Source organism: Plecotus auritus (assembly GCF_963455305.1).
Source record: "Plecotus auritus genome assembly, chromosome: 3".
In the NCBI taxonomy this organism is placed as follows: Eukaryota; Metazoa; Chordata; class Mammalia; order Chiroptera; family Vespertilionidae; genus Plecotus; species Plecotus auritus.
The window spans coordinates 133,689,527-133,716,425 of record NC_137772.1 but is presented as its reverse complement, the minus strand read 5'-3'; the positions used below and the strand labels follow the sequence as shown (position 1 = coordinate 133,716,425).

General features: G+C 46.6%; 1 protein-coding gene and 1 pseudogene across 2 annotated transcripts; one reads left to right on the top strand and one right to left on the bottom strand.

Annotated features, from left to right (window-relative positions):
• Positions 1-6,967: 6,967 nt before the first annotated feature.
• On the bottom strand, positions 6,968-10,561 carry LOC308244181 (large ribosomal subunit protein eL8-like; annotated as a pseudogene). The gene is made up of 2 exons: positions 10,519-10,561; positions 6,968-7,619 (listed from the first exon to the last, which is right to left on the bottom strand). The product of its transcript is annotated as a large ribosomal subunit protein eL8-like (transcript).
• Positions 10,562-14,733: 4,172 nt separating this feature from the next.
• On the top strand, positions 14,734-25,732 carry FGF6 (fibroblast growth factor 6; the record flags this gene model as incomplete). The annotated part of the gene is made up of 3 exons (XM_080659443.1): positions 14,734-15,079; positions 16,071-16,174; positions 25,556-25,732. The coding sequence occupies 3 exons, from the start codon at positions 14,734-14,736 to the stop codon at positions 25,730-25,732; spliced, it is 627 nt and encodes a 208-aa protein (XP_080515569.1).
• Between the last annotated feature and the right edge of the window lie 1,167 nt (positions 25,733-26,899).

Sequence of the window (26,899 nt, the reverse complement as noted above, 5' to 3'; positions counted from 1 at the left end):
CTCTCTTTGGGTGGTTTTTTAATGAATTAAAATGTCTGTGCTATTTTACACATTCTTACCACAGAGAAAGAAAGGAAAGGGAAGGGAAGGGAAGGGAAGGGAAGGGAAGGGAAGGGAAGGGAAGGGAAGGGAAGGGAAGGGAAGGGAAGGGAAGGGAAGGGAGAACCATTCTCCCACCCCACAACTTCACATGTGGGTTGTACTGATGTTTACAGTACAGGATATGGGAACCTGATAGTAACAGACTCCCTACATCAAGCATGTCAAACTCGCGGCCCGTGGGCCACATGCCTCATTTATTTGGCCCATGTTAGCCTTTGAGTTTGACATGCGTGCCCTAGATCATTAACTTGAACTCTGCCTCCTGAAGATGCGCTGTGACTGCTTCTTTCCTAGAGTTTTAAACGCAGAAGCCCTGGAAAGAGTGGCACACAATAGAAAATACTAGAAACCCTAAGTGTGGGGTTGCAAACTTTTTCTGTAAAGGGCCAAACAGTAAATATTATAGGCTTTGTGGCCATATGGTTTCTGTTACAACTACTCAACTCTATAGTGCAAAAGTAGACATAGACCATAAGTAGACAAATGGGCAACAGGACATAAAGTTTCAATAGAACTTTATGTATAAAAACAGGCAGAAGGTCAGATTCAGCCAGGAGGATATAGTTTGCTGACTCCTAAGGAATTTAATAATATGAGGAACTGGTTTTGAAAATCTTGATGCTTTTAGAGTAAAAACTAAAAAACAGACTTAGAAAGAATGGAGAAGGAAAGGAAGGGGTGAAGAATAGGAAATAGTTGTTTTTAGAACAGGGACAACTTGGAGCATCTCACTTATAGGCTGAATGCAAAGAGAAGAAAAACCCCAGTTTGAGTCAATTGTGGGTGAAATTTAACAAATCATCAGTGGGACTTTGAGTACCTGCAAGGAAAGCAAGTACTGAGCAGTAGCATTTGGGTCCTAACACAAAAGAACTTTCTATATTATCTATTTCTGTGTATCAAGTCAACCCAAAACTTACTGACTTGAAACAAACAAACAAAAAAGTATTATCTCTCATAGTTTCTGTGGGTCAAGAAATAAGAACGGTTTGCCAGGTGTTCTGGCTCATGGTTTCTCAGAAGGTAAATCAGAGGTCAGCCAGAGCTGCAGTCATCTGAAGACTTAACTGGAGCACCTGCTTTACTCACATGCCTGGCAAGTTGGTACTGGCTATTGGTGAGAAGCCTCAATTCTTCTGCACATGGGCCTCTCCACAGGGCCACTTGAGTGTCCTCACAACATGGCAGCTGGTTTACTCAAGAGTAAGCAAACCACGAGGCCATATAGAAGCTTCAATCTTTTTATGACTCTAGCATCAGAGGTCATACACTATCACATCTACCATACTCTGTTGGTCACAGTGACCAGCCCTGATTCAATACAGTGAGAAGCTGGCCAAGAACCTAAATACCAGGAGACAAGGTACAATGGGGCCCATCCCAGAAGCTAGCTACCTACCACCTAAATACTAAGAGAGCTAAAAGATGTATCTCTATCTCTCTAGGATCTGCATATTAGGATGGCCTAGGAATTTTTGTTAGTTACAATTCATCTGTCTAGAGAAAGAGATCATAAAGAATTAAAAGAGAGGGAGAGAGAGAAATAAAAACATGACACCCAACTTAGAGTTGCTTTAGTGAAACAGGATTTATTTCACTTATGAAAGAATCTAGAGGTGGGAGGTTTCAGGGTTGGTAAATTCAGCAGCTTGATGATATCAACCTTCTGCAGTTTTCTTGGCTCTTCCTTCATGATCACAAGATGGTTAGCATAGCCCACATTACATGCTTACACAGTTGTATGTCAAAGCAGACTGAAAGGAACATCTGTTGGGTAACCAGCTAGTAGTATTTTGTCACAGATTCCTCATCTACATGTGCAGGTATGACACTGTGAATGAGTAATATGAATGATGTACTTGTAACTTTCCCGGAACCACAGTATCTTAGAGGTCACTGAGTCCAGCTCCCATCTGATATTTGCATCCTGCTATCAAACTCAGGGAACATAGCTGCACACCAAGATTTTCTCTCACTGTATGTAATAAATTGGGTTGGGCACTGTAAATATACAACAGAGCCTTATGTTCAAAGTGCAGAATTGTAGGAGATGTAAAAAGTTTAGGTCATTGTATTTGTGGGACAATCCCTGTCCCCCCAACTGGTGGCAGGAACTATGCAAGCACCAGTGGAGTCTTTACAAGAACTTTCCTCAGCACTCCCTGACCACCATGTATATGGGATCTCTTCTGCCCTTAAAAATGACTTTCAGGAGAGGCACATTCTCCCAAATGACTTATGCTCATAACAGTAAAACCCAAAATTGGTAACTAAAGCCCAAGAATAAAAGTTGCCAGGAGAGAGGTGTCCAGTTCAATACTAGCGAGAATTTTTTTCAACAAGTGGGATAGTCCAAAATGGATTTTCTTTGCAGGGTGGCATTTGCAAGCAGAGTCTCTGTAATAAATTTCTAATAGAAGACTCTATAATGGGGATTCCTATATCGGGTGAAAGTTGGCTAAAATGGCCACTAATTGCCTCTCTAACTCCAAAGTCAATTATTTTTCTATGTTTACTGCTTAGAATTTCTTCCTGATGCCAAGTCTAAACCTCTTTCATTGAGTTTTCAACCTTTTTCATGAAGTCATAGAATATGGGAGGTGATGACCTTAGAGACCATCTTCTCTGTATTTCTCAAACATCTTGAGTCAGTGCTCCCATTCAATTACGGTAGAATCGATATTTTATGACCTTTCTTTTATTATTTGAAATTTCAAAGTCATATTTTAATCAACTTGCTTAAAACATAATTTACACAGAATAAAAAAATAATCATTGTAATTATACTGTTCCATAAGTTTTGAAAATGTCCAACCTCCACCTCAGTCAGGTTAGAGAGCATTTCCATTACCTCAGAACGGTCCCTCATGCCCTTTTGCAGTCAATCTCCACCACTCCTGACTCAGGGTGCTACCACTCTGCCTTCTGTCATTATAGATGATTATTTTTGTCTATTGTAGCATTTCATTTAAAATATGGAATCATAAAGTATGTGTAAATTGTCTGCCTGCTAAAACCCATGGATTATTCCAGCACAATTTGTTGAATTGCCTTGGCATTATTGCTGAAATCAGTTGTTACATATGTATGAACCTATTTCTGGTCTCTATTCAGCTCCATTAATCTTATATCTGTCTTATATCACATCCTTTTTATTTCTGCAGCTTTATACAAGTCTTGAAGTCAGATAATGTAAGTTTCCAACTTTGTTCTTTTTTTTGTATTTTTTTATTTTTATTGTTTGAAGTATTTTTTTTAATGGCTATTCTAGGACCTTTACATTTCCTATAGATATTAGAGACAAATTATTAATTTCTATGAAAAGCCCTCCTGTTTTTTAACAGCTTTATTGAGATAGAATTTGCATACCATAAAACTTATTCATAAGTATAAAATTCAAGGAATTTTAGTAACTTACGGAATTGTGCAACTATCACCACAATTCAACTCTAGAGCATTTCCATCATCCCCAAAGATCCTCAGGTACATTTGTAGTAACTGCCCTTTCCCAACCCGCAGCTCAAGGAAGCAGCTAATCAACTTTCTATCTCTATAGATTTTCCTTTTAGAACATTTCAGGTAAATAAGATAATATATGTGATCTCTTCTGTCTGGCTGCTGTCATTTCTGAGGTTCTATCTTGTACCCCCTATCAGTACTTTGTAACTCTTTGTAATCCTAGCGACAAATTGCATTCCATTGTAAGAATAGACCACGTTTTGTTTATGTGTTCACCAGTTGATGGATATTTGATTGTTTCCACTTTGGGGTTACTGTGAATGATTTTGCTATGAACATCTATACTAATAAAAGGGTAATATGCTAATTAGGGTGGACGTCTTCCGGATGTACATCCAGACCAGGGGTCCTCAAACTTTTTAAACAGGGGGCCAGTTCACTGTCCCTCAGACCATTGGAGGGCCGAACTATAGTTTAAAAAAAAAAACTATGAACAAATTCCTGCGGGCCCAGGAGGAGTCGGCTGCTAAGCAGGACAGGCAGCGACACCCAGCGGGCTGGATAAATATCCTCGGTGGGCCGCATGTGGCCCGCGGGATGTAGTTTGAGGACGCCTGATCCAGACAAAGCCACAGCAGCTGCGTGGCCCAGGGCTCAGGCCTCACAGCCGCTGCGGCCAGCAGTTCCAGCGGCAGTGGTTGATGGGGGTGGCGCCTTCCCCTGATCAGCCCAGTTGCCTCCCACAGAGGACATCCCCTGAGGGCTCCTGGACTGTGAGAGGGGGCAGGCTGGGCTGAGGGACCCCCCCTCCAGTGCATGAATTTTTGTGCACCAGGCCCCTAGTTCATATATAAGTGTTTATATTGACATATGTTTTCCTTTCTCTTTATGTTTAAGTTTTTGAAGATCTGCCAAACTAATTTTTTAAGGCTGTATTATTTTATATTCCCACCAGCAGTGTATAAATCTAAATTCTGGTCACCCAAACCCTAGCCAGTTTGTCTCAGTGGATAGAGCGTCAGCCTGTGGACTGAAGGGTCCTGGGTTTGATTCTGGTCAAGGCAGCACGTACCTCAGTTGCAGGTTTCTGGCCCTGGTCCATGGGGTGTGGGAGGCAACCAATCGATGTGTCTTTCTCACATCGGTGTTTCTCTATGCCTCTCTCACCCCCTTCTGCTCTCTCTCTCTAAAAATCAATGGAAAAAAATACCCTTGGTGTTGGAGAGTAGAAATTTTTGCCCATTCCAGAGACACCATGGACTATGCCCCAGATAGAGTTGTCAGTGCTGATACCAGGCCAGGCCTTGAGATACTGTCTCATGGCCCCTTCCCAGCACGTAGGCCTTCTTTCATAGATCACTGTCAGCTTTCTGAAGAACAGGATGACCCTGTAAATAACATGGTCGTCAATGGCATGATCCTGACATTGCTTAGGAAAAACTGTTTTGTCTTGGGTTACTTGTTCTGCAAAAACAGGATGTGGTTAATGTGCTTAAAAGTGGTCCTGCACAAAGGGTTGGGGCTGCTCTCTGGACTCCCTGCGTGGAGAGAGAGTAGTCGCTAGCCGGCTAATAAAGGCTCCCTAAATTTTAATTTGGTCTGGACTCCAGTGGTCGTTCACTCGCGTTTGCTCCACAACACTAGGGTGAGGATTAAAAAATAAAATAAAATAGAATAGAATAAAGTAGAATAGAATAAAATAAAATAGTAAATAAAATAAAATAAAATAAATTCTGGTCTCCCAATTCCAACATATGGAAAGGGGTTTCCCCTCACCAGCAAGCAATTCTCAGACACCAGCTGGCTGTTCTACAGTTCAATTCAATTCCAACACTATCTACCTACAGGTAGGGTCAGATCCCATAAGTTAAGTCCTACAAGACTGTCCCCCCAACTTCCCTAATACATACACACACACTTCAGTCACCAATCGAAAGTCCGTCCAGGTTGTCACCTGGGCTTCTGACTGAATGGTTATAAATCAGAGGTTCCAATGACTCCCACACAGGTTCAATTAATTTGCTAGAGTGACTCATAGAACTTTGAGGAACCTTTTATTTACTAGGTTACTGGTTCATTATAAAGGACATAAGTCAAGAATGGCCAGATGGAAGAGATGTGTGGGGAAAGGTTGGGGAAAGGGTGCAGAGCTTCCTGCCCTCTTTGAGTGAGCCACTCTCCCCAAATCTCCAAGTGTTCACCAACTTGGAAGCTCTCTGGGTTTTTCTGGATGCTTCATTACATAGACATGATTGATTCAATTATTGGCCATTGGTGACTGAACTCTATCACCAGCCCCTCGCCTCTCAGCAGAGGTCATATGGTTATCACATGATCGGCTCTACTGGCAACCAGCCTCCATCCTTTGGTTGGGTCCATAGCAGCCTCATTCACAAAACAAAAGACACCTTTGCTGTTCTCATCACTTGGGAAATTCAAAAGATTTTAGGAATTTTGTTTCAGTAATGGGACAAACACCAAACATATAGTCCATATTATAAATGCCAATATCACAATGAAGGTTCCAGTTTCTCCATAATCTCACAAACCCTTATTATTGTTTGTCCTGTTTATTATAGTGTTATCCTGGTGGGTGTGAATGGGTGTCTCATTGTACTTTTAATTTGCATTTTCCTAATGACTAATAATCTTTAGCATGTTTTTATTTGCTTATTGGCTATTTCTATATCTTCTTTGGTGGCATGTCTACCAATATCTTTTGCCCCTTTTTTTTAATTGTAGAAATTTTGCTTGTTTTTTAATTGTGTTATTTGCATTCTTATTGGGTTATTTGTCTTTGACCTTCATAAGAGTTCCTTATATATTCTGGGTATAAGTCCTTTATCAGATATATGATTTGCAAATATTTTCTCCCAGCCTGTGGCTTCTTTTACTTTGTAAATGGTGTCTTTTGAAGCACAATCACTTTTAATTTTAATGAAGTTCAGCTAGTCAATTTTTTAAAGTTAAGTTTTGTGTATTATATGAGGTAAAAGTCTAAACTCATGTTCTTATATATGGACATCAAATTGTCTAAGAACCATTGTTGAAAAGACAATCCTTTATCACCATTGAATTTCTTTAGCACCTTTCTCTAAAATCAACTGGCCATAAATGTATGAATGTATTTCTAGACTCTCAATTCTATTCTAATGCAAAATATCTAGGAAAAAATATTAAATGCTAATCTTATAATCAAGATAGTAACTTTTACTTTTATTATTTTCTGAAAGAGAGTGTTTATTACTTCATGTACAGAAAACTCAGCAGCATACACTTAGCCCAGTTGGGTGGCCAGTTCTGTAGCCTTGGCCTTTTCCAGCTTGGCAATGTGAGCCATCATCTTTGGACCCAAGATGCTGCCTCCCCAGTGGTGGTGTATCTCATCATATCTGTCATAGTTGGTTCAAATGGCTTCCACAAACTTAGCCAGAGCTCCTTTGTCTTCTGAGTTAACCTGTGTGAAGGCAACAGTGGTGTAGGTCTCCCCGTGGACTGGAAGCCCTAGCTGGCCTTCCCCTTGATAATGCGAAGGGAACCCATCGCCCTGTGGCACAGCACAGGCAGGAAGACCAGCTCGATGGGATGAACATCGTGTGCAATCACTACCAGCTGGGCCTTCTTGTTGTCCACCAAGGTGGTGACAGTGTTAACCCCTTCGCAAAGTCAGATGACCTTTTGGTGGGGACATCCCCTTTGCCGGCAGCTTTTTTCTCAGCTCGGACCAACAATCCCAGCTTTTTCTCTTGCTTTGTCTCTTGCCTGTACTTATGGCCCAGCTTAAAGCAGTTGAGTAGCTCTTTGGCAGTCCAAGGCCTAGGTGAACAGGTTAATGGTAAGAGACACTTACAGCTTATAGAGAATAACCCTTTGCCACTACAGCTGATTGGACTGTGGCCATTTGACAAAGTGGGTGAGGTCCCTTTTGGGCTGGATGTCCTATCCAATGCCAAAATTCTTGGGCCTTTTCTCCAACAGGGGATTTACCACCTTCTTGGACTCCTGCTTCTTCATGATAGCAGGGGCCGGTGCCACCTTCTTCCCCGCTACTGGTGTGGCTTAGTGTTCAACAACAGACGTAAGGACAAATGTACAGATTTTGGAGCTCTTTTTTTTTTTTTTTTGTTACTCCACCCTACAAATACTGCCTGCCTTTGCCTCCCCAAACTTTGATCTCTGTGTGCTTAACTCACTGTGTCCTCTGGGCTCCACTTGGGTTCTCCTTTCCTGCTCTGTGTTCTGGAAAGTGCATCCAGAAAGAAAGAAAATGTGATCTTAGGGTCCATTTCATTTGTTTCTTTCCTTGCAGGATCACAGGCCTGCCTGTTACCCAATATATAAAAGCAGTTGTTTTATATACTTGTCCAGTTTTGTTGTTGTCTGTTTTGGAAGTACAAATCCAGCACAAGTTTCTCCAACATAGTGGAAGCAGAAATTGCCAATGTAACTATTTTTTTTAATGACAAGATGCAAATTATAATATTAAAAGTGGGTTTTTTTCTAATTAATATGCTCCACCCCCACCAAAATTCTGATCACCTGTTAACAGAGGCCTTGGCTCTTGATGAAAATCACTCATCTAGTGAAGTCCATACATTCAAAGCCTTTAATTCAACATTTATTCAAACATTTCATGAACCTTACAGACATGAATAAGACACTATTGCTGCCTCAAGGATTTTACTATCAGAGTGACAACCTATTCAGATTATTATAATACTAGAGGCCCAGTGCAGGAATTCGTGCACAGTGGGGTCTGGTTGACCAGACCCCAATCGTGGCGGATGGGAGTGGATCGGGGCCAGGCCTTTCAGGAGGAGGAGACAGCAGTAGGTTGGCCAGCCGGCCCGCCCCAATAGGGGTTGGGGAGCTGATCAGGGGTCAGTGGCCAGGGGATGGGCCATGGGAGATTGGCCAGCCAGCCCCACCCCCAATTGGCATCGGGTGGGCTGGGGGGGCCTATCAGGGGTGGAGTTGGCTTGGGGGGAGGCCGCAGGCCAATCAAAGTGGTGGGGGCCAATTAGGATTAGGGTCGGTCATAGGGAGGGACCACAGAAGGTTGGCCGGCCAGCCCCACCCCCTGATTGGGCAGTTCGCTGGCCACAGTGAGCGTCATAGCGACTGGTCATTCTGGTCATGGCTTTCTAGTTGCTGGCTTTTTATCTATATAGATAACCTGGTAAGGGCAGTGATAGAGACACATGCAAAACATTAATGAGAAAAGGTGAAGAGGGGAGACAGGGACACCAGATCCAGTTTAGAGACAGGTGGAAAGTGGACAGAGATTGCTTTCGGAGGTGACATTTAAGCTGAATCTTTAAAGATGGGAAGCAGTTCACCAGGCAAAGAGTGGACAATGGAAATGAATACATGAAAGCAGAAGCAGCATTACGTATGCCTGAGAACGACAGATCATGTGAGGGTGCTGAAGCAAGAACCCCTGAGAGGGAGAGGCAGGGATGGCCTGGAGAGGCCAGCAGAGGTCAGGCACGGAGGGCCTGTCACGCCACACTGGGGAGCCTGCCATTAGGCCGGAGTCCTTTACATAACTCTGCACGGTGGCTGGCAGGGAGCATGACTGCCTCAGCACGCAGTAGGTATTATTAGATGATGATCGTGAGAGGCAAACCTGAGAAACTGCAAAACTCTGATCAGAGCCAAGTCTCTTATGTTCTGAGACTCCAGAAAGTTATCTGACTCCTCTGCCCCTTTGCAAATTCAGCTGAGATGTGCGGCCATGGTGGTCAGCCAACTCTGAGGTGCTGCCTCCTTGGCAGCTGGCTAACCCTCTAGGCTTGTCTAGATGGCTGGAGAACAGGAGAGGACAAGAGGGACAGAGTGGGGAGAAGAGAGAGCAAGTGAGAGAGAAAGGACAGATCTGGGAGACAGGAATTACACTGAAACAGGAAGATGGGGCCTCAGATGGAAGAAATAGATCACAAAGAACTTTAAACCAAGAAGATGATTTCTGGAGTGGAGAGGAGAATATGGCCTCCTCCTAGCAGACTCTGCAAATTCTTGGTTGCTCAGGCCACAAAGCTGATTGTCCAGGGCCTCCCTTCCCCCCCAGTAGAAGGACTGCTGGGAGTAGAGCAGAGTCTTCTGTCTGAACTTAGGCCGGGATTTAGGCAGATCTGGACAGCCGATGGGCGGCCCCAGTGGGCGTCTATTTGCCTGAAAGTGAAGAAGCTCCTGTGAAAGAGCCCATCCTGGAGGAAAAGGGAATCCAACCTGATGGCCCGGACCCACAACAAAGATTTAGTCCTCTGTGCAAACAGACTGACATAAAATCCAGACGAGGAATCACCAGCACACAGGCAGTGAGACATTCCTTTACCAAGCGTCACTGTGAAGAAGAGGACTGAGGTATTCGTTCTTGCTTTGAAACAAAGCGTAAGGCTGTGGGTCGGCTCCTCGAGGTCTTTGGGTCCTGAGCTATCCTGAGAAAGGTAATAGCGTAGTCTGCCTTACCCACGGGGATACATTCCAGGCCCTCCAGTGGCTGCCTGAAACTGCAGGTCATACTGAACCTTAATTCTCGTCTGCCAGAAAGGTGGCAGCGGCGTTTTCATCGGAAAATACAACCTCTCAGTCATTTTCATGTTTTTCAGTCCAAACCTATTCCCGTATCTGTGTAACCATCCCTTACATGCAGTGAACAGTTTGTTGTCATTTATCTCAGGAGATCCCTTGCTGAAGTGTTCTTATAGGCTCAGGGCTTTCTGGCCCAACATGCTGCCATCAGTCAGAACACACATTTTATGTTTCTTCCATCCTAACTAAGCACTTGTTGTACACTGTGGCAGTAACTTCTGCAGTCTGAGGTGTGACGGCAAAACTAGCACACGTTTCTTTTTCCTTCTCTCAAGTTCACAGGTAGAAAATTTGTGTTTACGGTAGATCTTAACAATGTCAGCATAAACTTTTTCCTTTCCTTTTTAAATCGAGAACTTTCACCTTTCACTTTAAGCTTCTCTTTGGTATTTCCGATTGCCGGCATCACTACTCTTGCACGTTTAGGCCATCATTAAGTAAAATAAGGGCCACTTGAACACAAGCACTGTGATGTGGTAACAGTTGATCTGTCTCTAAGCTGGATCTGGTGTCCCTGTCTCCCCTCCTTGCCTTACCTCATTAATATTTTGCATGTACCTCCACTCTGCTGCTACTGAACAAAGGGAGATTCACAACCCAGGCGAGACGGAGTGGGGTGGGGTGGCAGGAGATTTCATCACACTCTTCAGCACAATCTGCAATTGAAAACTTATGAATTGTTTATTTCCAAAATTTTTCATCTAATATTTTTGGACAGTAGTTGACCACGGGTAACTGAAATCACAGAAAGTAAGACTGCTAATAGCGAGGACTACTGTACCCATCAGCTGTCCATCAGGAGGTGGGAGATGGTGGACAGGGGTGTCCACGCCGACCCACTGCCATGGCCCCAGTGAGACTGCTCTGGAACTCCAGAAATAACTCGGGGCTCATTTAGAGCAGGGTGAAGAGGTTCCACATGAGCTGGTCAAAGCAAAAACTAACTAGGAGAATTTGGATTACGAATGCTAATGGGTTCCCACTAGGATAGGGTGAGACAGGGGGAAGGTTGAATTTCACTAGGAAAGTGCAAAGTATGGATTCCTCCAGAGACCAACTGGCAAGATAGGTCCTTGGAGACCTTTGTTTTAGTAGAAACTTTTTCTCTCGAATCTTCCCATGTATAGTGAGTTTCATGAGCCCTAAACGCCCTTCTGCTCAGCTCTAGAGCAAAGGTGCTTCCTCATCCCTCTCCTCGGCACATACCCATCTCCCATCCATCAAGGCCCCCGAGCAAACTCCGCTGCTGAACACCTATCTAAGCAAGAGGGAGGGGGAGACCAAGGCAGGTGGCCAGGCCCCTGTGCCAGGTGAGCTCAAAGAAAGACCAAGACAAAAGAAAGACACTAAGCACCACAGCTATTTTATTCTCTACTTTATAATTTTCTTTACTTTACCAAATTAGCTATAGAAAAAGGCAAATCTTTTTCAAAATTAAATGTAAAAAGTACAAGTAAACAGCTTTTCACAATCTACATGAGCTTTATGTGCTTTCCCTACGGTCACTCCCAAGGTGTTTGACTTTATTATGTAATAAGCAGAACTCGTAGAAGGTCACCTGTCTGGCTGTGACCAAGGTAGTTCCACTATACAGGTAGAATTTGGCCAACCTGGACCGCATGGTACCCCACTTAGGGACAAGGACCCTGTCGTGAAAGGAGACAGCCGTTAACATTTTTTCCCACTCACCTCCACTAACTCTTGGCTCATCCAGAGAAAGTGATTGACAACCCCAAAGGCTGCTGGACAACTATTTGACAGAGGGGTCCACAGAGAGGCCTCCTCCACCTGTTACTCTTTTCTTTATCACTTCACATCCATAGGGGTCCCTAAGCCCCAAGAGAAGGGTCAAGTGCAAATCTGGTAAACCAAGAAGCCCTAGCAGTTGTCAACTTAATTAGCCTTCAGGAAAAATATATGGATATATGAGCACAGTGGAGTTGCTATAGAGACAGGCCCAGGAGGCGCATTTAGAACAGGGCCTCATCACATCACCTGATAAAAATAAGACCCAGGCTTTTTAATAGCATGAATTACTTAAGTTTTATATTTAACAGGGGACGATACCAAGGCTATTACTGGTTTTCAGAATATTTTAGGAATCTGGGCTGCCTGTTTGTACATATGTTAACAGCCATCACAACATATGCTCTGGTGGCTGGCAGTTAAGAACTAGAAGCTCATGTGTCTCTTTCACCCCTGAGATGAGAGAGGGACCTTCTCACTTTGGGTTTGTCCTCTTTTAATTGGGTAGGAGATTTTCAACATGTTTCAGAGGAAAGACTGGGAAAGAGCTCTACTGTGCTTTGCACCAGGACCTTTGCATATATTATTGCTAACTCCTATAACAATCCCATGAAGTAATGATCTCATTTTGCAGATGAAAACATTGAGGCTCAGAGAGGTTCAACATTTTCCCAAGGTCACACAGCTAATAGGAAGTAGAGTTAGAACTCAAATCCAGGTGTCCCCCAATCCAAAGCCCATTGCTCTGTACAAGGAAGAATCTGGGATGAAGGGAATCTAAAGAGATTTAACATTTTTATTAATAGATAGCATGGACTTTATTATAGTTTAATCTCTCCTCTAAGGAGGTCCTAAAGTGGATGTGCTCCAAGAAGAATTCCAGAGATTCTGACCTCTGCTGATGAGCACCTCTCCAGTTATCCAAGGCGAGTGTTCATTTCAGACTAACTTCTTCTGACCATCCACATGCTTCTGGGTGCCTTTTCCCCAGCTCAGTCCAGCAGGCATAGTAAACACAAGATCCCAAAGTAAACACCATTGGCAGAGTGTCTCCACTGCTCTTGCATACATGAAAGCTTAAAGACATGAAACCAAGCTGGGAATCCAAAGGGAAGGGCATTTGGTTGTGGGCTTTGATTGTTTGTTTGCTTGTTTTTTACAATTTTGTATTTGCATTATTCATGACTCTCCTACTCTACATAGAGACACTTGGTTGCTTTCGGCTTTATTTACTTATTTATTTATTTACCATTTTCCCAACAAAGGCCTACATAGTAGACTCATTCTGTGCCCAAGAGGTACCAGTCTTCCCTTGTGGTGGGAAATGGTGCTGGTGATGATAAGGCTGGGCAGAAGACAATGGATGTGACAGGGCGGGGAAAGATGTTTGGAAGCTGGGGGCCCACTCAGTTTATCAGCTAAAAGTAATGACAGAAGTTTTCTGGGCTCCAAAGGATTTGAGGGAATATGTCGAGGGAAAAACTGACATGTGTGGCTTGGCAGAAATTCTAACAAAAGCATCACTCTAAGTGAACTAGGCAGAGAAGCAGAAGTCAGGTGGATGCCACAGATGAGGCTGAGGTCCAAGCAGAAGCAGAAGACTTGGAGTCTCAGAAGCTTTCCCCACATTGCCTTCAACCTCCAGCTTGTGGACACTGGTGAATCATTTTGGCTATTGAAATAATCCTGTGGTTGACTCGTGGCATGTAATGAGCTCAGTAGTCCCCGAGGGCCAGCCTGGAAATCCCATTTCCACTCCAGGCAAGCACACAGAGGTTAAAGGCATGGGCTTTCAACTCAGGCCAACTTTATGTCCTGGCTTTGCCACTCACTAGCTATGGTAACTCAGGCAAGTCATTTAAGCTCTCTGTGCTTGAGCTTTCCTGTCTGTAAAATGGGAATAGTACCTATCAGATGACAAGGATGAGCCAGATAGGAAAATGGCTAGTGGGCTATGTCAAGGGCCAGAGACAATGTTCACTCCATTGGCTGGGTGAATGCCATGGCCAGGACAGTGAGCAGAAGCCAGACCCCAACCTCCCTCCCTCCATGACCCTAATGCTCCTTGGATAATCCCCCACTCCTTGCCACCCAGTCTCTGTCCTCTCCTGCTGAAAGGGTCCCCTGAGCCACTATTGCTGTCAACCATGCGCTCTTTCCATGAAAAGATCTCTAGGGTAACTCATAGGCCCTGGTCGCCACGTGCCACCAAGCCTTCCCCTATCCCCATCTTTACCTTTGCCCTCTAAATAAGGAAGCCAGCACTGCCAAGCCAAGAACTTCTGCCCAATTTGGATCCTGGGTTGCCTCTCGCCTGCCTCTTTCCCTGGGCCCCCAGCCAATCCCTCCCTCCCTCAGAGATGCTCCCTGCTCACTTCATTCCTGCCTCATAGTTGGAATGACAGTGGCTCCCAGCATCCCTGAGGCATGGGGAGGGTGCTGGGGGTCTGGGGAGCAGCCAGCTCAGGAGCAGGTTAATGTTACAGCCCTGGATAAGTGAGCTGGGCCAGCTGACGTCAGGGTGATGATGGGTGGAGGGGAGCGCCAGACTGCTGGACTATAAAGACAGGTCAAATCAAATGTAATCAACTCGGGACAGAGCTAGCGGGCGAACTAGACAGCGTCCCCAAGCCATGGTCCCTACCAGCCGCGGCTCAGCTTGGGTCCTTCTGCTCCCGACCCGAGTGCCCAAAGCAGGCTTTGGTTTTATGTCAGCAGCCTTCATCTGCCTTCCAAAAATAAGCCCCTGCCGCCATGCCGAGGGGAGAAAAACAAGAAGGGCGGTATTTTTAGGGCCATTAATTCTGACCACGTGCCTGAGAGGCAAGGTGGATGGCCCTGGGACAGAGGCTGTTCATCGCTATGTCCCGGGGAGCAGGACGTCTTCAGGGCACGCTGCAGGCTCTCCTCTTCCTAGGCGTCCTAGTGGGCATGGTGGTGCCCTCCCCTGCGGGCACCCGAGCCAACAGCACGCTGCTGGACTCCAGGGGCTGGGGCACCCTGCTGTCCAGGTCCCGAGCTGGGCTAGCTGGAGAGATTGCCGGTGTGAACTGGGAAAGTGGCTATTTGGTGGGGATCAAGCGACAGCGGAGGCTCTACTGCAACGTGGGCATCGGCTTTCACCTCCAGGTGCCCCCCGACGGCCGGATCAGCGGGACCCACGAGGAGAACCCCTACAGTGAGTGCCAGTTGCAGCCAGTTGGGAAGCTGGGGGCTTGAGCTCAAGCAGGGCTAATGGATGCAGGGGACTTGCTCTGATGCGCGGGGTCCTGTTATGAAGGAGAGTGAAATGCTATTTGCCACTTGGATGCCCTTAACAGAGCCATCCCTTCCAGACTCATTTTGACTCTGCCCAGGTGTAGGCTCAATATGTGGAAGTCTCAGCATCCCCGTGTGCTTTGCCATTATCTCATGGACCCCCTGTGGCACTCATATTTCAGCATTAGGGGGCCATCTGTGGCCATATAAGACCACTGGGAACCATCAGCCTGGGAAACTAAAGGCAAGGATGGGGAGAATGAGTGAGGATACTTGGACCAAATTAGATACAAGCTTGTTTTTATTTAGCTTCCCCTTTGAGAAGGAAAGGCAAGTGGTTTGCACAATTTCCAGCTGAAGCACATCCTTCTTTTCATTTCAGCCTGCTCACTCTGTTCTGGGGTCTGGGTCCTACAAGTTGATGGTTGCTGCATAGATAAGCTCTCCCATCTAAGGGGGTGGGGGGAGGGAAAGGACTGTAGGATCCAGGCAAACCATCAGCCTCTGAGGATGCATTTGCAAGATCAGATGGGCTGAGATGTGTTGAAACATGTGGAGTGTACATTTTTAACAAAACGAATCTGAATGCAATTTTTACCCAACTGAAAAAGTGATTAAGTCAGTGAAAGCCCAGATTCAAAGCTAATCGTAAGTAGATACCTAAGTGGCCACTGTGATCCCTAACTCTGATGTCAGAACGTCCCCTTGCAGAACCGGATTTTTGATAGTCTATTGGCAAGACCTGCCGAGTCTAGCTGCAGGATTTCCTAAAATTAGAGAGATCAGGAATGGAGGTGACGAGGGTCTGGCTTTCTAGGAGCAGGGGGATGGCCCGCCGGGTCACCTTTAGATTGACAGCTCAGTCGGATCTGTACAAGCCTCAGGTAACACAGCCCGTGTTTCCCTATCAGGCTTGCTGGAGATTTCCACCGTGGAGCGAGGTGTGGTGAGTCTCTTTGGAGTGAAAAGCGCCCTCTTCGTTGCCATGAACAGTAAAGGAAGATTATACACAACGGTGAGTTCATCAAGCCAGGGGAAGCTCCAGGTTGTACAAGGCCTAAAACTGACGCCACTGAGGAAAATAATACAAACTCTGGAGTATGGAGATGAATATTTCTCTAGAATGAGAACAGAGGGGGCTGTAATAGGAGCCTGTGCAGGTGGGGAGGCCTTGAAGCTCAGGCTTCATTGGACCATGATCCTCTTGGTTCTGCCTCCCAGCGCTTTGTAATTCCAGGGACCCGCAGCTCAGAGGGCTGCTGGCCTGAGGAAAAGCTGCCTCTGGCCTCCGGCCGCCCTCCTTGCTGTGGCAGGTTTGATCCCCGGAACTGGAGAGGCCACAGAAGCAAGTGGCCAGTGCGCAGTTCTCCACAACCCGCCCTTGGAGGGGCGCTTCCAGCCCCAGTGCAACAGGAGGAGGGGAAAGGGAGGCACTCTCCTCGCCTTCATCAGTGTGGGGAACTTTTCACGTAGGTTTCAAGTCTAACCCCTGACCCCAGAGGCTGGGGAAGCATCGGCCCTATTATCGCACCAGGCCCACTCCTCCTCCCTGTCACAGATCACCTGGCAAGGTTTATCTCCCGACTTCTGAGCACATTTACCAAAATCCCTGTCCTCTCTATCCCTTCATCCTGGGCCTCTCAGCCCATGATTTGGCTGATTCCAAAATACAGGCTGGGAAAGTATCCCTATGATGTTGAAGAAACCAAGAGTTCTTTCGACAGAAATAAGAGGGCTAAAAAGAAAGACCTCTGAGCAATGGTCAAGGAATACCAGAGTTATTTATGGGAAGGGTGTGGAGGGCTGCTCTACCTCTCCTTGGAGACAGTCTGAGGATCAGGAAGTGCACAGAGAGATCTGGGATTGGTGCTTGCTTCTGGGGAGACTATTCCAAGAGCAGGTCTGTTAGATACCTGAATGGGGTGCCCATGTGGCCTCTGCCCTTGAACACCTCTCCGTCTGAGCTGTTTCCATGCAGACAGGCATGGATTAAATTCCATGGGTCTCTGAAATAAGACAAGTAACAGAGGGGCAGTGGGGCAGGAGCTGGAACGCGGGTCCCAATCTGTACACCAAATGCACGTCTACTGTGGGCCTTACCTGCCTTATCTGCTGGGCCCTGAGGCAGGTCCCCACACAGCCATGATTGACACAAGACCTTGGAGACCTGGGGTCTTAACTATAAAGCGAGGATAAAGATCAAACATGCTTCCCAGGGGTGCTGGGGGATAATGCTCAAAAAGCCCTCTGCAGGGCAACCTGCAAGCACCCCTCTCCTACAGATGAGACGCGTGACAGGACCGTTTGCATTCACATCACCTTGATAGCTTGTTAAAAGTAGCGATTTCCAGGGACCTTCCTCAGAGATGCTTATCCAGGAGGGCTGGGCTGGGGCCTGAAAATCAGCTTGTCTGTTTTTGCTTTTTAAGTTTCTCTGGTGTCTCTGAGGCACAGGCAGGCTTGGGAATGACCAGGCTACAGAGCCTCTGCCCTGCCCAAGGGTGACCCCAGCCCTGAGAGCTGGAGGGCTGGGGAGATGGAATTCTCAGACACCTTTTACAACTCGGCACTGGTGATGGAGGGGACAGGAGGCAGCCAGGACCAACCCAGGTATTAGCCATGTGCCTAAGCATTAGGCCAGGGGTGTCCACGGAGCAGGCACCCCTCTGAGGAGTGCGTCATCCCCCAGAGCCCCTCGCAGCCTGCATGATGCCTGGAGCCCACTGGTTGAGAGCCGCAGTGGGGGTGCGAGCTAGGTCCACTGGTGGCCCGTGAGGTCCGAAAGGTTGGCAACTGCTGAGCTAGGGGACCCTGTGCAAGGGCTTAGGCAGGGAAATCTGGAAGGAAGCATTCAGTACAGCAGCCCTTACTCTTGCCTCCTTTGTTAACAAGCTGTTCAACATATCTCTCTGCCCAGAAAGAAATTCTCCTGGGAGGCGGGGAAAGGACACAAATATGGGGGATGTTTATCCCCTCCCCACTTTAAGTCCATGGTCCCGGGAGGAGAAGCCAAGGAGGCTGGGAACACGAGATTCAACATCAGGGGACATGCCGCACAGGGTAAAGCCTTCAGAGTAACCACAGGAAGGGAGCCAGCGCTTTGCATTGTGGACTGACTCCTAGTGCAGGGGACACCCCTGGCCCTAATGCTTAGGCACATGACTTCCAAGGGGACAAGCAGGGCTCGTTAAATGACCAGGGTTTAGGAAGAAGGGGAGAAGATCGCCCGATTGTCACACTCCCCAGGAGCACTGGGCCCAGAAGCACTTTCTCCAACTGGGGAGAGTCTCATCTCGGATGGAGCCCAGAGCCAGGCAGGAGTGGGGCTGGACAGGGGAGTGTAGAGCTGAGCCTGGAGCCGCTGCCCCGCGGGGCTGGTTATCACCGTCTGAGAAAACAATTGCCAACCGAGCCAGGAGGACTCCTGCTGGGCGATGATTTCATTCACACTATTTCCCTTTAAGCCCCCAGCGCTGCCTCATCCCGAGCTGGCTCAGCTGCTCCTGCCGCTAAATGGGACTTCTCCTAGGGAGGGAACCGTGCTGGGCTGGAGACAGGGGACAGGGGACAGCCCTTGGGGGGAGAAAAAGTGTCATGAAAGCCCATCTGAGGAAAAGCGGCCTCCCACTTGTCTCACCCGCAGGAAAGAGGGGTGCAGAGCCTGGCCCTCCTCAGACAATACAAATAGCCACCCCATTTTAAGCACCTACTGTTTGCAGGGTGCCCTGCAAAGGGCTTTCTGAGCATTATCCCCCAGCACCCCCCGGGAGGCACGTTTGACCCTCCCTTTATAGTTAAGAAGCCAGGTCTCCAACGTCTTGGGTCAATCGTGGCTGTGGGGGACCTGCCTCAAGGCCCAGCAGGTAGGGCAGGTAAGGCCCACAGCAGACGTGCATTTGATGTACAGACTAGGACCCGAGTTCAAATGAGGCAGAAATCAATGAATGAATCCCAATCTCCTTTTTTAAATAATAAAAAAAAAAAATCAAGACTCTCCACTTGACAGTGGTTCTGTTAGAATCCTTTGGTTGAAAAAAAAAAAATGCCATCAATGAAAAAACATCCATAATAGTTTATTTGAGCCAAATAATAGTTTATTTGAGCCAAACTGAGGACAATTGCCAGGAAGCAAAATCTCAACACACTGAGAAAATGCTCCACAGAGTGGCAGTTTTGCAGCTTATTTTATACATTGGAATCAAAGGAGGAGACGTAACAGGGTTACAGGGAATGTACTGGTGGTAGAGTTGGGAGGTGGGAGAAAAGAAAGTGGAGAAATCTCTGGGATTGGATAAAAGGTAAAACGGAGAGCACTTTGTTTATATTGGGGTGTATAGAAGAGTTAACATTTACAGCACGTGGAGATGGTATTTGGGGCACAAAATAACAATGAGGGGTTCTGTGGTCTCTGCCCTGGTGCCTGTAGTTGTGCCCTAGGGGTCTGGAAAGGGGATTACTCTGACATTCCAAAGATATGTTATCATAGATGCAAAAAGACTATCGACAGGCTCAGTTAAGGTAAGGCTGACCTTTGTCAGGGAAGCTACAGGCCTAGGATGGGCCTACCTGCCATGACTCGCTTTTCATTAGGAAGTTTTAACTTCAGACCATCCTAGTCTCTGAGTTTGCAGGGCCCACCATGCAGGCCTCCCCTGAGCTTGTCAGGTTTAGTATGTGGCCCCTTTTTCATCCTCAATAAACGGCAACAAAAAGGTACTAGAAATTCAGTTATGCTTTTAAGTGGTTTTAGTTTTACAAATTATAACAGTGTCTACATCTTTTAAATCAATAGCAGTGTGACAATGCGCAAAACACGCTATTTGCTTCATCCCGAGAGGCCTCTGAGAATGACCTGGGAGCAGGGACCCACCCTTTCCCTCCGTCAGTGCTCAGTTTGCTGCCCCTCTCAGCTAGTGTGTGCAAGGTCTGGTGTAGGGGGAAGCCGTGCTGCAGTGAGTGCCAGAGCGCCCTGCAGAGAAGTCTCAGAACGCATGGCCTCCTGCAAAGAGCTACAGGAATGCGAAGAATGATGTGCCTGGTGAAAACATTTTCAAACACTTCTAAATTGCCAATGCAGTTGTGCGCTAGGAACGAGGGTTAGCGAATACAGACCTCTTCAGAGCCGGGAGATGCAATGTCTTCTTTTCAGCTGAGGACAGGGAAAGAAGCAGTCAGTGGCTGCAGGAGGAAAGGGTCTCAGGACAAAGTGTTTTCTTTTTCGTTTCTACTGCCCACTCCTTAACCCACCGCCCCCGCCTCCACACACACACACAGCCAAGAGTAATAGGGACAAGCGCCAAGGGCAGCCGTAGGAGGAGAAACTTTAAAGACAAGAATCTACTCCCATCAACCTGGGTGACTGGACTCTGCCTAAAGGCAGGAGATGGCTATCTGGTCCACGCAGACTTCAAGGGGCATTTCTGCCAGAGGTAACTCACGCGGAAACACCCACACATCGACCCCTCTGCAGAGGCCTTCTCCAGAGTGAGCGTCAGTGCTTGATCTGGCTCCACAGAAGTCTGATGAGACCTATATGGAACTTAAGACATTGTCATACTGGGGCTTGAGGCCCAGCAGGACCAGGAAATGTGATCCACTGGAATTATTTTCATTTGTTCAAGTAATAACATATGGTAGCTGCTTTTATTATCACGGTGTTCACTTGGCCGAGTGCATTTCACACCAGAGCTGAGGAGCCAACAACCTTCCTGAGCTCGAGCACTCAGAGCTCAGGGAAATGGTGGAGGTGAATTAGGGACTGGGTCGTGATACCAACTGGAGCACCAATCTTCAGGAAAATCGCACGGGCCTAAAGTGTCAGCTGCACCAAGAGTTTGGGAAGTTGTCTTGCCACAGGTCTGTAGGCACCTGAACTAGAGCACGGAAGGTGTAGGAGGGGGGTGCTTAAAAGAACAGGCCAGGCGCAGGGGTGGGCAAACTTTTTGACTCGAGGGCCACAATGGGTTCTTAAACTGGACTGGAGGGCCGGAACAAAAGCATGGATGGAGTGTTTGTGTGAACTAATATAAATTCAAAGTAAAGGAGCGGAGGGGAGAGCAAGAGAACCCTCCGCTCTTTCGGCTCCGCGGGCCGGATAGAACAGCCGAATGGGCCGGATCCGGCCCGCGGGCCATAGTTTGCCCACGGCTGGGCCAGGGGAAGGTAGAGAGGGCTTTTAAAGCAGACTTGGTCTATTTCTCTTTAGATTTGTACAGAATTCTGGGGAAGGCTAGGAATATGAGCTAAGCTAGATAAAAGGGACAGAATGGGAAAAACAAGTCAGAAGCTTCTTTAAAAGGCGGGCGGGGGGGCGGGGGACTTGAATAATCAAAATCTGATGAACAAGACAAAATATGATGTATAAAGCACCATCATGCACAGGTAAACAAATATGTTTTAGGAGACCCAGGCACTAAGGAAAGGCTGAGTTCTTAAATTGGACACATTCTAGAACAGAAGGTATGAGCAAAGGCCTTCAGAGCTTCTTGCCAGAATGGCTCAATTTCTCCCCTTTCTCTTCTCTCCCCCCTCCCTCTACCCCAGGATTTGATTCCCTCTCTGGAGATTGCAAACCACATAGGCAGCCTCTCTTCTAAACACCATCCAGGTCAGAAATGAATTCTCCTGGAAATCAGCGGGGCGGTTACTCTCCAGGGACATACACAATTAGAAGGGCGGGGAAAGTGGTGGGTGGAGACTGGGCTGTGATGGGAGGAGGAGACCACTGGTTTCTGATACCGATGTTTTCTCCCTTTCCTGGCCCATCTTCTATCCTGAGTTCCTTTTCCATTTTAAGTAACCTACTTATATGACTAGGTAATGCATGACCATGGCCTAAGTGGGAGAACAAATACCAAAGAATATAGCATGGGAAGTAAGCCTCACTCTCCCTGTTGTCCTAAAGCCACCCACTTCCTCCCAAATTCAGCCGCCCTTACCAGTGTCTTGAATACCATCCCAGGAAACACCTGTGTCCCTGCGCGTGCACACAGCATCCTTTTTTAAAGTCACACAAACAGGAGCATACTACACACACTGTTTGAAGCTTATTTCTTCACTTAACAGTGTATCTTTGAGACCATTTCAAGTCAGTGCACAATAAGGGTTCTTGCTTTCTCATGGCTTTAATGTTCTCATGGCTTACAGTCTGTGTGGACTCACCGTAATTGAGTTCACCACTCCTCCTAATAGACACCTAGGCTGATGTCGGGCTTTCACTTCTGTAAACAATGTCGCAGTCACTTTTGCACACGTGGGAGCCTGTACCAGTAAGGTAAATTTCTAGGAGCAGAATCACTCCTCAAAGCTGTAACAATTTTTTATTCTAATAAACACTGTCAAATTGCTCTTTATAAAGTGTATAACAGTTTACACATCAACGGACATTGAATGAGAAATCCTAGTTTCTGTGTCCTCACCAATGAAAGTATATTATCAAATATTGTTCTCTTTGTAATCTGACAATTAAAAATGGGACCTCACATTTTATGTCAATTACATTTCTCTTATTAAGCATATTTTCTTATGTGGTTTTTTTGTTTGTTGTTGTTAAACCTCACTGGAGGATATTTTTTCCATTGCTTCTTAGAGAGAGTGGGAGGGAGGGGGAGAGAGAGAGAGCGAAACATCCATCGATTGGTTGCCTCATGCATGCACCCCAACCGAGGTACATGCCCTTGACCGGAATCAAACCCTGGACCCTTCAGTCCGAGGGCCAACACTTTATCCACTGAGCCAAATTGGCTAGGGCATATTTTCTTATGTTTAAGTGCTATTTGTATGTCCCTTTCTGTGAATTGTCTGTTCACGAATATCCATTTTTCAGTGAGTTAAGGGTTCTGAATACAGTAACAAAATGCCCTCTTTGCAATGTATTGCAAACTGCATTACAAAATAAAATGCATTGGAAATATTTTTTATCCAGTATATTACTTATATTTTTATTTTGTTTAAGGTCTTTAAATTTTTTTCCAGACAATCAATTTCATTTATTTATTTATTTATTATGACATTTAGATTTTTGTGTCCTGCTTAGAAAGATCTTTCTGACTTTAAAAAAAATTTATTTTTTGGATCTTTAAGGTTCTCTTTTTTGCAATTAAATCTCTGCTTCTTTTAGAATTTATTTTAATATAAGAACGAAGGCATACATCACTTATTTTTATTGTTATTATTGTTCTTACCAACACCATGTTTCCTCAGTGATTTGAAACACACTTCTATTTCTAAATACACTTTTATTTTATATTCACTTCAGGTTCATTTTTTATTTTATATTCACGTATCTTTGGGTTTACTTCTTGACATTCTATTTTGTTCATTTGTCTGCACCAGACTTTTATTGTGGCACCAGACAATTATTTTTTATTTTTCTATGTGCCAGGCATTATACCAAGGACTTTTTATGCATTATCTCAATTAATAATTACTCCAATTCTATGACATAATTATTCTTACTGCTCCCACTTTACAGATGAGGAAACTGGGGCTTAGGAAGTTAATTTGCCCAAGTTCACACAGCTAAGTACGAGGTGAAGCATCATCAGTCTAACCTCAAAGCTATTGCTCAAATGTACTCTTTACCCACTTTGATTTGTTTATTCTCCCCACCTTTGGGATAATCCTTCCTTCACGCATTCCGCAAATATTTATTGAGCACCCATAGGAGAGAAAGGAAAGCTTGTGGCAACTCCCTAGATGGTATCAAGGAGCCATTTGATAGTGGCTGGTGAGAGTTTTCACATTTGTCTCAAGGAAATTAACATAATGTGGAAGAGCTTTGTAAACTAGGGGCATGAGAGGGAAGGAGAAAGGGCAGAAGGGGAGACCACACCTCCTCCCTGCTCACTCCCACTCTGCATGGAAACAGCCATCCACATGGGGGTATCTATACATTTCAGTGTTGTCCCTAATAAGTCATCATTCATTCAGCACCATGTACTCAACAAGGCACAGTTCTTGTCTTAAGGAACTTGGAGTCTATTGGGATAGAAAAATCTGTCCACAGGGATCACACACTGTTTTAGATGCTGCCTGAGAGGTGAACTCAAAGGGCTGGGAGTCTGGGAGCCCTGGTGAGCAAGCTCATCACCTTCTGTTCAAAACAGGAAGAAGCCCACTGCCAGCGGGTCAGTGAGCTCACAGTACAATTCCTGTAGAGAAGGTCAGATGACACCTCTGGTGTGGTCAACCATTGAGTGGGTTATTTTATAGCTGATGGCCTCAGTCAGCAGGAAGGAATCAGAAATGATACTCCACCTATTTCTCTGTTTCATTCTTTTTTTTTTCTTTTTAAGACTACATCCCAGGTCTCCTGGCTCCCAGCTTGCTCTCTTCCTCTAGATCCCAAGGAGCTGCTCCTCATCAAAAGCACAGAAACCCTCCCAGCCCCCCTCAGGACAGGGACCCAGCCTGCTAGGGGAGCAAAGGGCTCTCTTTTCTAGGAATAAAGGAGGATGTGGGCTATTTACTGGGGATGAACCTGTGGGTGTGTGACAGGAAGTCCAGCACTCACTTCTGAGCGGTCTGAGCGGACGGTCCACACACTGTCCTCTACCAGATCAGGGCTTTATCACTGGCCCAAACCCCATGGCACCCCTGTGACACAGGCAACCAGCTTCTTTTCCCCACAAAAACCTCTGCTCCCCACCATCTCTATTCCTGCACTTCCCTGGAGAACTACGAATGTCCAGTGAGGCACAGGGCATCTTCGGGCTCAAAGTCAAAATGCCTCTTTAAGGAATTGCAAACTTGGTACTTAAAGTGGGAAAGGCAGTGAGGAAACACAAGTGGGAAGAGTGAGTGAATTACTATGTTCAACAGACAGCACGAGAAAGGAGTTAGGAGTCATCTGCTTTGACCCCTTCACCACACCCCCTCCAACACCACCACACAGTTTGCAGAAAAGGAAACCGAGGCTGAGAGAGGAGCAGCCTGCTCGGGGCACTCAGCCAGGGAGTGGAGAAGCCACTAACCAGAACCCCGAGCTCTTTCTCTCGGTCCTGCTCCACTAGACTACCTCTCACAGTGGACTGGAGAAAACAGCCTGTTACATCCCTTTCTGGTCCTTTCTCTGAGTGGGATAAATATCATAGGTGCTTAGCAGAAAGTGCCCAGAATTGGAAATCAGGAGACTCGCCCGCTGTGACACAGACTGTCCATCTACATCCTGGGCCTTGGTTCCCTCCTCGCAAAGGAGGGGAGGTGAGAGGGGACCATGAGAGTTCCGAGGTCTCTTCCTGCTCCAGCCTTTCATGATTCTGTTCACCTGGTGTGCCTTGCATCTCACAGTGGTTGTTTTACAAAGGGGGCGGGGGGTGGGGTGGGGAGGGCGCTTGGCAGCAGGTCGGCTGGGCCTCACTTGTAATTGGCCTGCTGTTTGTCCATTCTTTCACAGACCAGCTTCCAAGAGGAATGCAAGTTCAGAGAAACCCTCCTGCCCAACAATTACAACGCCTATGAGTCAGACCTGTATCGAGGGACCTACATCGCACTGAGCAAATATGGACGGGTAAAGCGGGGCAGCAAGGTGTCCCCAATCATGACCGTCACTCACTTCCTTCCCAGGATATAAGGACCCTGAAAGAAGGTGCCCAGGCTGAAAGTGACATTTTTTCTACTGGAATTTTGCACAGTGAACAATTTCCCTTATCCCCATGCCTCCTGAATCAGGTTTCTCTGATGCTGGGGGAGGCCTGTGTTGGTGCCCTCTGCCACCAGACCCCAGGACATGCAACCCACCCAAATGAGGGGTTGCAGCCAGCTTTCTAGAATGGCAGTGGAGCCCATGCTCTGACCTCACCTGAAGAGAGAAGGTGCAGATGACACTTTTGGAATGTGACCTTGTGCCCAGGAGAGGCCAGAGAGGAAACATGTGTGTGCTGGTGTATATCCATACATCTTTGTCTATGTTGTCAGAGCAAAGGCATTTCAGAGCATTGGGTTTCTTCCCTCCAGATCATTGTGGCAGGCATCTGCCTGCAAGAATGTCACTTGTCAAACCACCAGGATTGATGCGTGCTCCCATTCTGCCTCTTTCCAATCACCTTTTGCGTTCAGAGGCCCCTGACTGCACGGGTTGCATGAGTGGCGGGGAGCAGCAGAGAGGCAGGGTGAGTGGGAGTAAGGTTTGACGGCAAACCAGAAGGAACGTGAGCAGGCACTCTGATCTTCCTGCTCAGGAAGACTGTGGGGTCACAGGCTCATCGCCGGGGCAGCTGGGGGAGAAGGGGTGCCCTTCTCGGAGAGCAGCAGTTTCTCAGGAGGTTGGGGAAGGCCTGCTGGAGGCAGCGGAGGGACTGGATGTTCCATGGAGAGCCATTCTGCTGGAGGACTCAGTGCTGTGTGGCTCCGAGATCAAGTGGGGCCAGGCTGCCTGCCCATAACTTTTCCTCACTGTGAACCAGGTCTTATTTTAACCTCAGATGACAAGGATCCTAATAATGGCAACCTCTTTGGCAAGGGGTGAGGGGATGCAAAATAGAGCATGAAGGAAGTAGAGAAGCTCTGGACTCCAGATGATAATTCCTCTCCAGCTCCGTCCAGGAAACTCACCCAAGTTCTCATCCGATACCCGCACTTCCTTCTTGGTCGTCCTCGTCTCACATACACGCTGGTGCCTGGATGCAGGAGAATGGGCACTGTGGCGTCTGGGGTTTGCCCCCGCGGCCCCCTACAGTAGAAGAGTGTTAATCCTGTAAAACCAAGCAGCCAAGCTGAGGCAGCTCCTTGCTGCCCGATG